Source organism: Misgurnus anguillicaudatus, chromosome 6, assembly GCF_027580225.2.
Source record: "Misgurnus anguillicaudatus chromosome 6, ASM2758022v2, whole genome shotgun sequence".
NCBI classification, from domain to species: Eukaryota; Metazoa; Chordata; class Actinopteri; order Cypriniformes; family Cobitidae; genus Misgurnus; species Misgurnus anguillicaudatus.
The window spans coordinates 10,722,501-10,736,232 of record NC_073342.2 but is presented as its reverse complement, the minus strand read 5'-3'; the positions used below and the strand labels follow the sequence as shown (position 1 = coordinate 10,736,232).

The window sequence follows — 13,732 nt, the reverse complement described above, 5'->3', positions numbered from 1 at the left end:
AATGATTTGAATAGACGAAGGGATAGATAGACAGACAGACAGACAGATCAACACGCAGACAGACATTATAGAAAGTGACAGATGGATGGATGGATGGATGGATAGACAGATATGATAGAAAGCAATAGATGAATGGATGGATAGTAAGACAGATATTATAGAAAGTGATAGATTGATGATTTGAATAGACGAATGAATGGATGGACGGAGAGACATTATAGAAAGTGATAGATGAAGATGAATGGATGGATGGATAAACAGACAGACAGATCAACAGGCAGACAGACATTATAGAAAGTAATAGATGGATGTATAGATAGATAGATAGACAGACAGACAGACAGATCAACACGCAGACAGACATTATAGAAAGTGACCGATGGATGGATGGATGGATGGATGGATAGACAGATATGATAGAAAGCAATAGATGAATGGATGGATAGTTAGACACAGATATTATAGAAAGTGATAGATTGATGATCTGAATAGACGAATGAATGGATAGACAGACAGACAGACAGACATTATAGAAAGTGATGGATTGATGATTTGAATAGGTGAATGAATGGACGGACGGACGGACAGACATTATAAAAAAACTGATAGATGAAGACGAATGGATGGACGGATAAATAGACAGACAGATCAACAGGCAGACAGACATTATAGAAAGTAATATGGATGGATAGATAGATAGACAGACAAATAGATATTATAAAAAGTGATAGATAGATAGATGATGGATGGATAGACATATTTTTTGAAAGTAATGGATGGATGGATGGATACAGACAGACAGATATATATTATAGAAAGTGATAGATTGATGATTTGAATAGCTGGATGGATAGACAGACAGACAGATCAACAGGCAGACAGATGCTATAGAAAGTGACAGATGGATGGATAGACATGCAGACAGACCAATAGACATGCAGGCAGACATTATAGAAACAGATGGATGGAAGACAGACAGAAAGACAGATATTATAGAAACAGATTGATGGATAGAAAGGCAGACAGATTTTATAGAAAGTGATGGATGGACAGACAGACAGATGAACAGGCAGAAACACATATAGAAAGCAATAGATGTATGTATGAATCGTTTACCTGCAGGATGATGTAGGCAGTGAATTTCATGGCTTTGTTGAACAGAAGGATTATTTTATTCTTTGTATGGAGGTTTAGTTGTAGTGCAGGTTGACTTTAACTAACAGTTCTGTTAACCGCAGAAATACAGCTATCAGATCACTGATAATCTTGTATTTTGCAGTAGATATCAAATCTCATTCACCTTTGTAAGAACAAACGTCATTTGGCATCACAGGGGTGATGTTTCACTACGTAGCAAGAATATGCAGAAAATACACAAGCGTGCATGTGGTTTGAGAAGATTTCTTCAACATTGTACAAACAAAACAAAAGCAACAAAGCAACAGAGATTTTAAATAAATCCACAACTCAGTCATAGAGATGAGTATTCAAATTTATTAAATTATAAAAATGACAAAAGCTTCACATTCATACATTGAGAACTGAATTATTTCTGGTTAAGGCAAATGGGCTGAAAAATAAACTTCACTTATTCTGCCATTAACTGTAACAGAAAATCAAAAGTATTTTATTTAATACTAAATAGTTTTATGTGCTAAACTTAACATTTGTGTTAAACATTCACAGCTTCATGGCTATTCCACATTTTGCACAAATCAAATAAGTTGAAATGGATTGAAAAGGTTTAAAGTCACTCAAACTCAGCTCTTGTATGTATTAAAGTATTAAAGGCCTCAAACAGGTTAGATGTAAAACTATTCAGTTGAGAATTTTGATGCATTGATTACATTTACATTTATGCAAACAAATTTATTAAAAGTGACTAACAGTGCATTCCAACTATACATTTAATCAGTATGTGTGTTATGTATGATTATGTATATCTGATCAGTGTATAGAGATGGGCGGCACTTCGGATTTACATCTTGGAAGCTGCAGCCACAGCAGAAGCTCCACCACGACTATAAACATGAACTGCGTTCTAGACAAACAAAGAATCGAAATAAATGCCATGCAATATTACAACAAAAACAACGAAATGTATGCGAACTCATTGTGTGTTTGATTTCTACCTTCTTTGCCTCGGCGTTGTATTTATCCAGGAGTTTCTGAACACGAGTCCCGTAATCTGAATGAACGGCCATCAGGTTCTGCACCTGCATAAACACAAATGTCAGAGTTTAATATAACTAAATAACTTAAGGTAAGACAACACAACGTGGTTAAAGATCTTACCATGCGCTTCTGAATAAACAGCTGAGCGTCTTTCAGGTGGCCGGCCATGTTCTGACACAGACGCTCTCGCTCATCTTCATTCAGCACCTGAGTGAAGAACGTGCGCACCTGCGAAACAGATCAGATCGAGAAATCACACACACACATTTAACACATAACAATAAACACAAAGACATCTTTATGTTTCCTCACACATACCTGAGTCACATTATCATCATCTGCGCTGTTGTATCTGCCCACATCGGCGGACACTTGAAATTTTGACTCCATGAATTGTGCCTGGTGCTCTGGGGCACTGAAGCTGTTGGGGTAGTAGTTAGGAGCTCCACCTAGAGGACAAAGAATGAACTGTTAACATTTCAATAAAGTGAAAGCTTGGGGCTTAAAGGATTAGCAAATTTTCCTAAAAACAAATAAAAAATCAAGATAATTTACTCAACACCATGTCATCCAAAATGTTAACGTCTTTCTTTGTTTAGTCGAGAAGAAATTATGTATTTTGAGGAAAACATTCCAGGATTTTTCTAATTTTAATGGACTTAATGGAGTTAATGGACCCCAACACTTAACAGTTTTAATGCAGTTTTAAATTGCAGTTTCAAAGGACTCTAAACGATCTCAAACTATGCATAAGTCTCTTATCTAGTGAAACGATTGTCATTTTTGACAAGAAAAATAAAAAATATGCACTTTTAAACCACAACTTCTCTTCTTCCTCCAGCTGTGTGACAAGCCGGCGCGACCTCACGTAATTGCGTAATAACGTTGAAAGGTCACGTGTTACATATATGAAACGCACATTTGCGGACCATTTTAAACAATAAACTGACACAAAGACATTAATTAGTATCATTCCACATACAACAACATCAGAACGGTCCTCTTTCTCCACACTAGTGAACACTGGGGCGTAGTTTTGCATTTGTCATCTGTGACCTCTTGACGTGATGAAGTATTACGTGAGGTCGGGCTGGCATGTCACAGGACCAGAGGAAGATGAGAAGTTGTGGTTTAAAAGTGCATATTTTTCTTGCCAAGAATGACAATCATTTCGCTAGATAAGACCCTTATGCCTCGTTTGGGATCGTTTAGAGTCCTTTGAAACTGCAATTTTAAACTGCATTAAAACTGTTAAGTGTTGGGGTCCATTGAAGTCCATTACAATGAGAAAAATCCTGGAATGTTTTCCTAAAAAAACTTCTCGACTTAACAAAGAAAGACATCAACATTTTGGATGACATGGTGGTGAGTAAATTATCTGGATTAATTGGACTAATCCTTTAATCACACTAAGACGAATTCATTAAACACATATACTTTTAGTAAGATCACTCATTTACATAACAGAAAATGCACAAATGTTGGATTGTTATTTTCCTGTAGTGCAAGTCACTCACCCTGGTTGTCATTCAGACACATTGGGCCGTCTCTCTGGTAGTTTCCAACACGGGTGCGGAAGGGGCAGTTAACAGGTAACTGGAGGTAATTTGCACCGAGCCGATGGCGATGTGTATCTGGGTAAGAGAAAAGACGCCCCTGTAGCAGAAAACATGAGTAATGATTAAATAAAGTAGTATTAGTCATTCTGGTAATTGTTATAGTAATTAAGCCAGTAATTAATGCTTTAATCTGAAGCAATTTACAGTCATACATTTATTACAATCATGAACTGAAAACAATGGCAACAGTTTACAATGCAGGTCTTAAACCAAACACATTTTGGCATTATAAGGATGTCTAATTGCATCCATGACACCTTGAAATACCGTGTAAGTAGTTAGCTGATTTCAAAAAATTTACCTGCAGCATCTTGTCTGGGCTTGGTTCAATGCCAGGCGGCATGTTACTGGGATCAAACGCGAGCTGCTCAACCTCAGTAAAATAGTTTACAGGGTTTCGGTTTAGCACCAAGCGGCCCACAGGAATCAGAGGGAAATCTTTATGAGACCAGACCTTAGAAACACAAACATTCAGTATAAGGTATTTATAATTTCTGGTGGCAAATTCTGAAAATTTCTTATGACAGATCAATCAGTTTCCTTGTAAAAAATCAGATGACATGCTTGACGCTACCTTAGTCAAATCAAACGGATTCCACTTCCAGTTTTCAGCCTGCTCAAAGGTCATGACCTGGATGTAGAAGGTCCAGGATGGGAAGTTTCCATCGGCAATGGCGTTGTAGAGATCTCTGATGCCATAATCTGGATCAGTAGATGCCAACTGTGTCGCCTTTTCAACCGGCAAATTCTTAATGCCCTGATTAGTCTAAAAAAAAAAAAAAAAGGAATGGATGTCACACCGTTTTTCTGTGTTTTGTGCTAGCCAGTCAAGACTACCAAAGTAAACGTAACCTAACGTGTCCCATAGCAAAATCCTATTGGTCTAAACTTCTGCTTTAGATTGCACTTTATACATTTACAAACATATACACGTGTACACAACAGTTACCTTGTAGTGAAATTTGCAGTATACAGGTTTTCCCTCAGCGTTGATGAGTTTAAAGGTGTGTGATCCGTATCCGTTCATATGACGGTGGCCGTCTGGGATTCCCCGATCACTGAACAGGAAAGACACCTGCACATACATATAACAATATGAACTAAATGACAAATGAGAATTCAGGTGTGTAAGAGGTGTCAGTCGCACCTGATGTAAAGATTCTGGACGCAGACTCCAGAAATCCCAAACCATATCCGGATCCTTCAAGTGAGTCTGCGGATTACGCTTCTGGGAGTGGATGAAGGATGGAAACTACAAAAACACACATACACATAAACTCAGAAACAGATTGTACCATGTAAATATATCAACTATGTGTGTGTGTGTCTCACCAACATGGCATCTCTGATAAAGAAGATGGGTGTGTTGTTTCCAGTAAGATCCCAGTTTCCCTCATCCGTGTAAAACTTGACAGCAAATCCTCGAGGATCTCTCACGGTATCTGCAGACCCAGCCTCACCGGCTACACAAACACACAAATTCATCAAGCAAAACCCCAGATTAAAATTGAAAGCTAACTTTACGTACTTGCAAATGAAGACTTGATGTGCATTTGTGAAAATGGTTTACTACATACACAAAACATGCAAAAGTCTGCATGCGCTCTTTACCCTCTTACAAAAACATATGGCCCATTTTAGAGATCAAAGTATCAGGACTTGTTACAAAATCATCTTTAACCTTGACATAATGCTTCCTATCTGCACAAACACATCCTCAAAACCCCAATATGTGACATATCAATCATTTTTTTCTTTACAATATCACACAGATACGCACCTACGGTGGAAAAGCGCACAGCGATGGGTGTCGTCTTTCCCACATGCTCAAACACTTTGGCTTTGCAATAGCGCGTGATGTCATGGGTGACTTCAAAATAACCAAACGCTCCTGTGAATAAACATAAGGATACATTTAAATATAATATCACATTATGAAGTGATACCGAGTTGTGTATCAGTGGTAAAGCTTTATTTGTTGCTATTGAGTGATTCATGAATCATGACCTGAATCAGTCGACTCACTAGAGCAGTTCAGATGACTCATTCAATTTAAGTTGTATTAAATACTGTTTTAATAATTTAAACAATTTAGCAAGTTGTTAGGGTCAATTGTGGTGTAAGAAAGACTAAAATCGCATGTACTGGCCTGCTCCTTTAGCATGCACGACTCTTTCTGGGATTCGCTCTCGGTCAAAGTGTGCCATCTCATCAGTGAACACCACGTCCTGCACCAGCAGGGGTCCACGTGGACCCGCTGTCATTACATTTAATTTGTCACCGATCGGGACACCAGCACCAGTGGTCAGGACGTCCGGCCGCTGGAATAAAACCAAAACATGACAGTGTGACAAAACTGATACTGATTGTAACAATTCAATATATGCAGTCAAAACTCTGTCAATAAATGTATTTTATGATGTTTACGGTCAGTCTAATAAAATAATTAGGAAGTGATTTTTAAGTAAATTTTATGTCTCTGATGAGTCATAAAAAATCTTTTTTTCTTGCTAAAAAATACAAATGTGAAGAAAATTATAATAGCCCAACAAATTTTAATTTCTTTTGACTTTGTCCGTCTAATGCCCTAAACATGGTGGTTAAATAATCATGACAGATATCTTGTTATCTGGTTAAAGTTCAAGTAGTTTTTTGGAAAAACTAGGTGAACTGTCCAGATTACATAAATGGAAAGCCTAAATGTGCGTTAACAGTAAAAAAATAAGTATTTAATTGGTTAAGCGCGGTGTCAGTGCTGTCAGCAGCCAATCACGTTCGAGAGGAGTTGGTCGAGGGGAGGGATATAACCTTCTTCCGGTTAGTTGGGGTGTTTGATCCACAAAAACGATAAAGCCTCTGTACCTAAAGCTAAATAATAAACCTTCAAATATTTGCTGCTTGACTTTATTTCATTCCTCAATGCATCCGTTGTTTAAAACTGCGTGTTTGCGTGATCAATGCGCCAACGCTACGTCGGATCTGTAGGCTAAAATAATATAAACATGTTTAATGCACACATAAAAATTATCATTCATGCTTAAACCATACTTAATTGAAATAAGGTTTTGCACAACATATCATTGCAATCGTAATAAATATCTCAACATTTCTGAATTAATTATTATATGGTATTATGCTAACATTGAATGCTATTTAGTTAGTATCGTTTTGCACATTGTAGCTCGTGTTTGTGCATTGCAAACCTGCGACCTTTGGCACAATTTCTCAATGCGCAACACAGCCATTAAACAAAAGCATGAAAATAAATAATCTAAAACACATAGACGTCATGTTAAATATAATAACGTGCATGAATTGTGCATCAGACCTGAGAGCCGCGACCCTCCTTCCACAGTTTCATCTGATCCGTCGCTTTTTCTCTGTCTGCCATGATGAAAGTAGCTAACGAAGCGCACACACCGAACTACAGGATTGCAGTTTATCAGGGTTGTTTCTGTACTTGAACTTCAACCCTTCTCTGGTCTCCACCTCTAACTGTATTACTGATCCAGCGTCAGTGTTGTTGAAATTAAATATGCTGGCGAAGTTGTACAGTGGCAGCTCCCGCTGGTGCTTCTGTCACCAACGGGCACGATATTAACATAAAAACGTGACGTCAGTCACCTCTATGAAAGTAAGCCAATATTGTGCTAGTTTTTACTCTTCAGGAACTCAAAAAACTCTGTTGCTTGTAAGACTATACAATGTTGTCAATTCTTTAAGCTAGCTTAACGTTCTTTATATTTATGTAATGTAACCCACGATATTGTGTACTATATTGTATTGTTCTGTATATTTTATTAAAGCTTAATAAAAAAAGCAAAAAAAAAATGCTAGTTTGGTGATGATTATAGTGATGAAACATCCTATTTGGTCTCTTGGAGAATCACAGAAACAATCATATTTGTTTTAACAAAAGGCAATGAAAGTATATGATTTTTTTCTTTATTATATTTTTTGTAAGCTTGCATTAAAGGTGCAGTGTGTAATTTTTAGAAGGATCTCTTGACAGCATGTTTTATGTATGGTTAAATGCATGTTTATGTATTTAGGTTGGTTATTAGCATTAATATTACTGAGATATTGTCTGTTTATTAATACTGAAAAAGCACATATTAATGCCTGATTCTGCAAAACCTTAATCTACATCTTTAATTCTACCCAATTCCTACCTAAGTATTAAGCAGTAGCAGTAGTTGGGACTATATTGAAGCAAAAGTAGTTAATTATAAGATAGTAGTGAGAATTTGACCTTAAAAAGTGTGACCAGAATAATTATGTACTTTTATATGATGTATTTGATCATTTACTAAATAAGATTTAGACAGTAGTAATTTTTTTGAGTAACTTACCCAACACTGGTCAGGAAAAAATGTCAGGCTTAGTTATTTTACCCCATGAAAGTTTAATGTACCTATCTTTTTTAATGCGTGCACTTAATCTTTGTACAGTGCTTCTTGAATGTGTTAGCATTTAGCCTAGCCCCATTCATTCCTATGGCTCCAAACAAAACTTTTATTTTGTGCCACCATACTTAATCGTGTAACTACTCATATAACAGTCTTTAAATAGGTAAAACATGAAAATGTTTGTTTGCTTCTAAATTCATCCCTGTTTGGAGCCATAGGAATGAATGGGGCTAGGCTAAATGCTAACACATTCACAAGGCGTTGTACAAAGATTAAGTGCACGCATTGTAAAAAGATCGGTATGTATTAATTTATCTAAATTGAGGTAAGAACATAGTAAAATATTGAAAAACGGTGGTGTTTTCCTTTAAGTTTGTGAAAATTGTGCAAAAAAAGTAAGAACAATCCTGGCAGCGGCATACAGTAGTAATAAAATGTATATTTCCCAAGTTTCTAGGTTAACCTCAACAAGAAAACAACCTTTAACATCACATGAAACAAATCACACAAAGCTTCTTTTATTTAAACAACTCATTTGATTGCAATATGTTGTACATCACACGTGCATGCATTGTAAAGTATACCATTCTTTAAATTGTTAAAGTTCACCAACATTAGATGTCCACTGCAAATGTAAATATTGCTTTTATTAGAATGAATTTGGCACAGAAGTGTAACGCATTAAATATTGTTAGTAGTAAAAATGAACCAGCATCTGCTGCACTTTATCACAGAAAATGAATGACTGCAAGAAACTATTCGTACTACAAAATGTGTTTGATGTAATAAGATGTGAGTCACAGATTTTGGCATGAAGTTTGTACATTCTGTCATCAGATATTTAATTATTGCAGAAATCTGATTATTTTTTATTTATTTTCTGTTTTACCAAAGAAAAGATGAAATATGAATGGTTGTGGTTGGAGTAACGTGTTACAAAGTACAAAACTACAAAGTACGTGTTTCTTGTAATGAAGTAATGTAAAAGACTAGGCTACTCTGTTTTTTGATAATCCAGTGAAAACTGTCACAATATTGTACATCATTTTGTAGTTACTTGCGCTACATGGTTTTAATATCATATATTGTTTAATTAAATAACTATATGTAACATCCAACAATATATATTTTGGTAAAAATGATTGCACTCCTTTTCATTTAGATAACACAAATGTGTGCAACATGTAAATACTTGATAGTTTGAACATTTAAAATCTTACAGTAAATAATCTGGGCAAAAACATCCTTCAATTGCACTAAACAGCACAAGCATTCTGCTGAAGTTTATAAATTGGCTACATGAAACAAATCGGATCAAAGTTGAATTTTTAGAAATGAAGTACTTATGTGACTGCTGTTTAAAGTAACCAGACTAATCCTATAACTTAATCATACTTTTTTTATAAACGTCACCTAGTTGTTGAACGCATTATCTATAAGTTCATGATAGTTTGGTGCTTTGATTTTAAATGACATAAAAGCCAATATGGGAAACAAAAATATCTCTGGAAACTGAATGCTGCACATGATGTGGCTCAATGGTGCCACCATTAGGCTAATAAGTGTAATTACACTTGCCTGAGAAAAGGGATAGATAACCCCAAGGTTGTTAGTATGCCTTAACTTTATCAAGCAGAGAAAATAAAAGTAGTCACCCCTCCAAAAAGTATTTATAGCCAAACATGTCATTCTTTATATGCTTTAAATGTCTAGCACAACAAAATGTGGCTACTGCTATTCGCATCTCAGTTACGCTCCCAGACGATCAGCCAGCCACCCTGTTATCAATATGTACAAATGGATTTAACCTGGATAATAAAACCTGGATTTCATAGACCCTTCCAGGAGTCATCCTGAGCCACTTAAATTATCTTTTATAGATCCATCCGTCCCTATCTGCAGTGTGTGCGACCAGACTGCTGTTTCGGGACTCAACATATTCAACGTCTTCACTGCTACGACTGCTCGACAGTAGGCACCATGCAGACGAGAGTCAGAGGTTAGGGGTCATGAATTAGGTCCTCCGGAGCGGGTGCCACATTGAAACTGGTTTTCGCAGTGTGGCAAGCATCTGGTTCCAGTGAGTTATTCCCATTCCACTGGCTTCTGGTCCGATGATCACGTGACCTATGTTTTCACCTCGCCCGTCCTCTGTGCTCTCAGCGACGGTCACTCTCAGAGAAAGATCCTGAAAAAATGACCAGTCTTACAATGAAGTGCAAACAAATATAGACGTCACCCTGTCTGTGAAATCCAGGCTCAGAATCTATGATAAGATCGAGATGGGCAGACAGATGGGCAGACAGATGGACAGACAGACAGACAGATAAATGGATGAGGACGGACAGACAGAAAGACAGACAAAAAATAGCCAGACAGATAAACGAATAGAATGACTGGCTGGGCGACAGACAGGCAGGTAGACAGACAAATGGACTGAGGACGGACAGACAAAAATAGACAGGCAGACAGATGGGCAAACAGACAGGAAGGTAGACAAACAGATGGACAGAGGACTGACAGACAGACAAAAATACAGAGAGAGAGAAGATGCACAAAAAGACAGGAATGCAGACAGACAGACAACAGACGAATGCACAGACAGACAGGAAGGCAGACAGACAGACATAAAGGCAGACAGGTAGACAGACAGACATAAAGGCAGACAGACAGACAGACAACGGACGGATGCAAAGACAAACAGGAAGGCAGGCAGACAGACAGACATAAAGGCAGACAGACAACATAAAGGCAGACTGGTAGACAGACAGACAACGGACGGATGCACAGACAGGAAGGCAGACAGACAGACAACGGACGGATGCACAGACAGACATAAAGGCAGACATACAGACAGACAATGGACGGATGCACAAACAGACAGGAAGGCAGGCAGACAGACATAAAGGCAGACAGGTAGACAGACAGACAGACAGACAGACAGACATAAAGGCAGACAAGTAGACAGACAGACAACGGACGGATGCACAGACAAACAGTAAGGCAGGCAGACAGACAGACAGACAGACAGACAGACATAAAGGCAGACAGACGACATAAAGGCAGACTGGTAGACAGACACACAACGGACGGATGCACAGACAGACAGGAAGGCAGACAGACAGAGAGACAGACAGACATAAAGGCAGACATACAGACAGACAATGGACGGATGCACAAACAGACAGGAAGGCAGGCAGACAGACATAAAGGCAGACAGGTAGACAGACAGACATAAAGGCAGACAGGTAGACAGACAGACAACGGACGGATGCACAGACAGACATAAAGGCAGACAGACAGACAGACAATGGATGGCTGCACAGACAAACAGGAAGGCAGGCAGACAGAAAGACAGACAACGGACTGATGCACAGACAGACAGACAGGAAGACAGACAGACAGACATAAAGGCAGACAGACAGACAACGGACGGATGCGCAGACAGACAGACAGACAGGAAGGCAGACAGACAGATAGATGTTAAATGAATGGATGGATGGATGATAGACAGACAGACAGATAGATAGATGGGTGGGTGGACGGTCAGACAGACAGACAGACAGACAGGAAGGTAGATAGACAGATGGAATGACAGACAGACAAAAATACAGACAGAGGACAAATGCACAGAAAGACAGGAAGGCAGACAGACAGACAGGAAGGCAGACAGACAGAGAGAGAGACAGACAGACAGACAGACAGACAGACAGGGAGGTAGATAGACAGATGGACAGAGGACTGACAGACAGACAAAAATACAGACAGAGGACAAATGCACAGAAAGGCAGACAGACAGACAACAGACAAATGCACAGACAGACAGGAAGGAAGGCAGGCAGACAGACAGACAGATGAATAGATGGATGGATGGATGGACAGACAGACACAAATGCAGACATACAGAGATAGATGTTGAATGGATGATAGACGGACAGAGACCTAGATGGACGGATGGGCAGACAGACAGAAAGCCAGACAGACAGATAGATGGATGGACAGACAGACAGACTGGAAGGCAGACAAGACAGACAGACAGACAGACAGACAGACAGATAGATAGATAGATGTGAATGGATGCATGATAGACAGACAAATAGATGGACGGATAGGCAGACAGACAGAAACCCAGACAGACAGATGGATGGACAGACAGACACAAACAAAGGGAGACAGACAGACAGACAGACATACAGATGTGGAATGGATGATAGACAGACAGACAGACAGACAGACAGACAGAGAGATAGATGGACGGATGGGCAGACAGACAGACAGATAGATAGATAGATGGACAGACAGACAGACTGAAAGGCAGACAGAAAGATGTTAAATGGATGGATGATAGACAGATGGACAGACAGACAGATATTAAGGCAGACAGACAGAGACACAAACAGACAGATGTTGAATGGATACACAGATGCACAAATAGACACACAAACAGAAAGACAAGATGGATAGACAGACAGAAAGACAGACATATGGATAGATAGTCACCTGCAGAACGACTGCAGGCACTGAGAAGATCATGGCCTCATTGAAGATGGGGTTTGTATCGTCTCTTTTTATGGAGGTTTTCTTTTTACTGATCTTTCTGCCATCCTGGAGCAAGTAGACTTTAACAAACGGATCTGTTGACAGAAAAGAAAGAGAAAGCCCTTCATGAGTGCATGTTTTTGGATTTATCCATTAATTAAAGCCCTCCTTGTAAAGATTTTTGTAAACAGGAAACATTGAGAGCATTATTCTGTTTTATTAATTTTCAACTTTTTGCATTTTAGCAATTTCCTCATTTCAATGCCTCATATCTATTAACAGACTTTAATCTTCTTAAATCTTTATAAACTAAAAGTCAGTTTCACACCTGCTGTAGTCTTTCCATTGCTCCAGACCAGATTCTTTGCTTTGGCCACGACCACAGTGAGTCGCTCTGCAGTGGGCAAATAACTTAAAGATAACAGTATTTCACCAACAGCGTCCACGGCCTGAGCAAAACCAGACAGAAAAGATAAATGTGTCACACCTCCAGCCCAAATCGTGTCCCATGCAGGACATCATATAAGATGTTTATTCATTTATTCACTTCAGTTAGTTCATGGCACCTTGTTGATGTCCTGGAGGTAAAGCCAGGCGTTAAACGGGCGGACTGAAAGATCCAGATCTGACAGTTTCAGTTCGGCAACGCCGGCACTAATGTTTCGTTCATCTGAATCCACGCCGAAAGCCGAGAACCTCAGACTGTTCTCGTCCAGATTCACCGAGTCTGACGGGATAGAGAAGCGCTCATCGAACACCACAGTGAAGGCGTTTCTTTGAACCTGCAACCAAAATTGAGTCAGACATCAATAGGCAGATATTTTACATGAATATGCAAATATAAAGTTTAATACCTGTGTGGCCCCCAGACTGATCTGCTGAGGGACCAGCATGACGCTGATGTAGCACCCAGGGAAGTTCTCCTCCTCTTTCTCCAGCAGGTCTTTACCCTGGTGCAGCGAGACGAGCAGAACCGAGTTTCGTGAGTCC

At 38.8% G+C, this 13,732-nt stretch overlaps 2 protein-coding genes across 4 annotated transcripts in view; both read right to left on the bottom strand.

The window, feature by feature from the left end:
• Window positions 1–1,474: 1,474 nt before the first annotated feature.
• Window positions 1,475–7,395, bottom strand: LOC129433490 (catalase). Its single transcript, XM_055192154.2, has 13 exons — window positions 7,123–7,395; window positions 5,944–6,115; window positions 5,575–5,685; window positions 5,127–5,257; window positions 4,942–5,046; window positions 4,744–4,869; window positions 4,369–4,560; window positions 4,096–4,248; window positions 3,693–3,831; window positions 2,494–2,624; window positions 2,296–2,403; window positions 2,133–2,216; window positions 1,475–2,041 (listed from the first exon to the last, which is right to left on the bottom strand). The coding sequence occupies exons 1-13, from the start codon at window positions 7,183–7,185 to the stop codon at window positions 1,979–1,981; spliced, it is 1,578 nt and encodes a 525-aa protein (XP_055048129.2). The 5' UTR covers window positions 7,186–7,395; the 3' UTR covers window positions 1,475–1,978.
• A 1,310-nt stretch (window positions 7,396–8,705) lies between these two features.
• The window catches only part of syt12 (synaptotagmin XII), a 13,526-nt gene continuing 8,499 nt past the window's right edge, over window positions 8,706–13,732 (bottom strand). For all 3 annotated transcript variants that reach the window (XM_055192904.2, XM_055192906.2, XM_055192903.2), the window contains 5 exons: window positions 13,597–13,732; window positions 13,309–13,524; window positions 13,071–13,191; window positions 12,704–12,837; window positions 8,706–10,391 (listed from right to left, as the gene is read on the bottom strand). The exon at window positions 13,597–13,732 is cut by the window's right edge and continues 242 nt beyond it. In XM_055192904.2, the coding sequence (XP_055048879.2) occupies window positions 10,218–10,391; window positions 12,704–12,837; window positions 13,071–13,191; window positions 13,309–13,524; window positions 13,597–13,732 (781 nt within the window). In that variant the 3' untranslated portion in view covers window positions 8,706–10,217. The remainder of the gene's footprint in view (window positions 10,392–12,703; window positions 12,838–13,070; window positions 13,192–13,308; window positions 13,525–13,596) is intronic.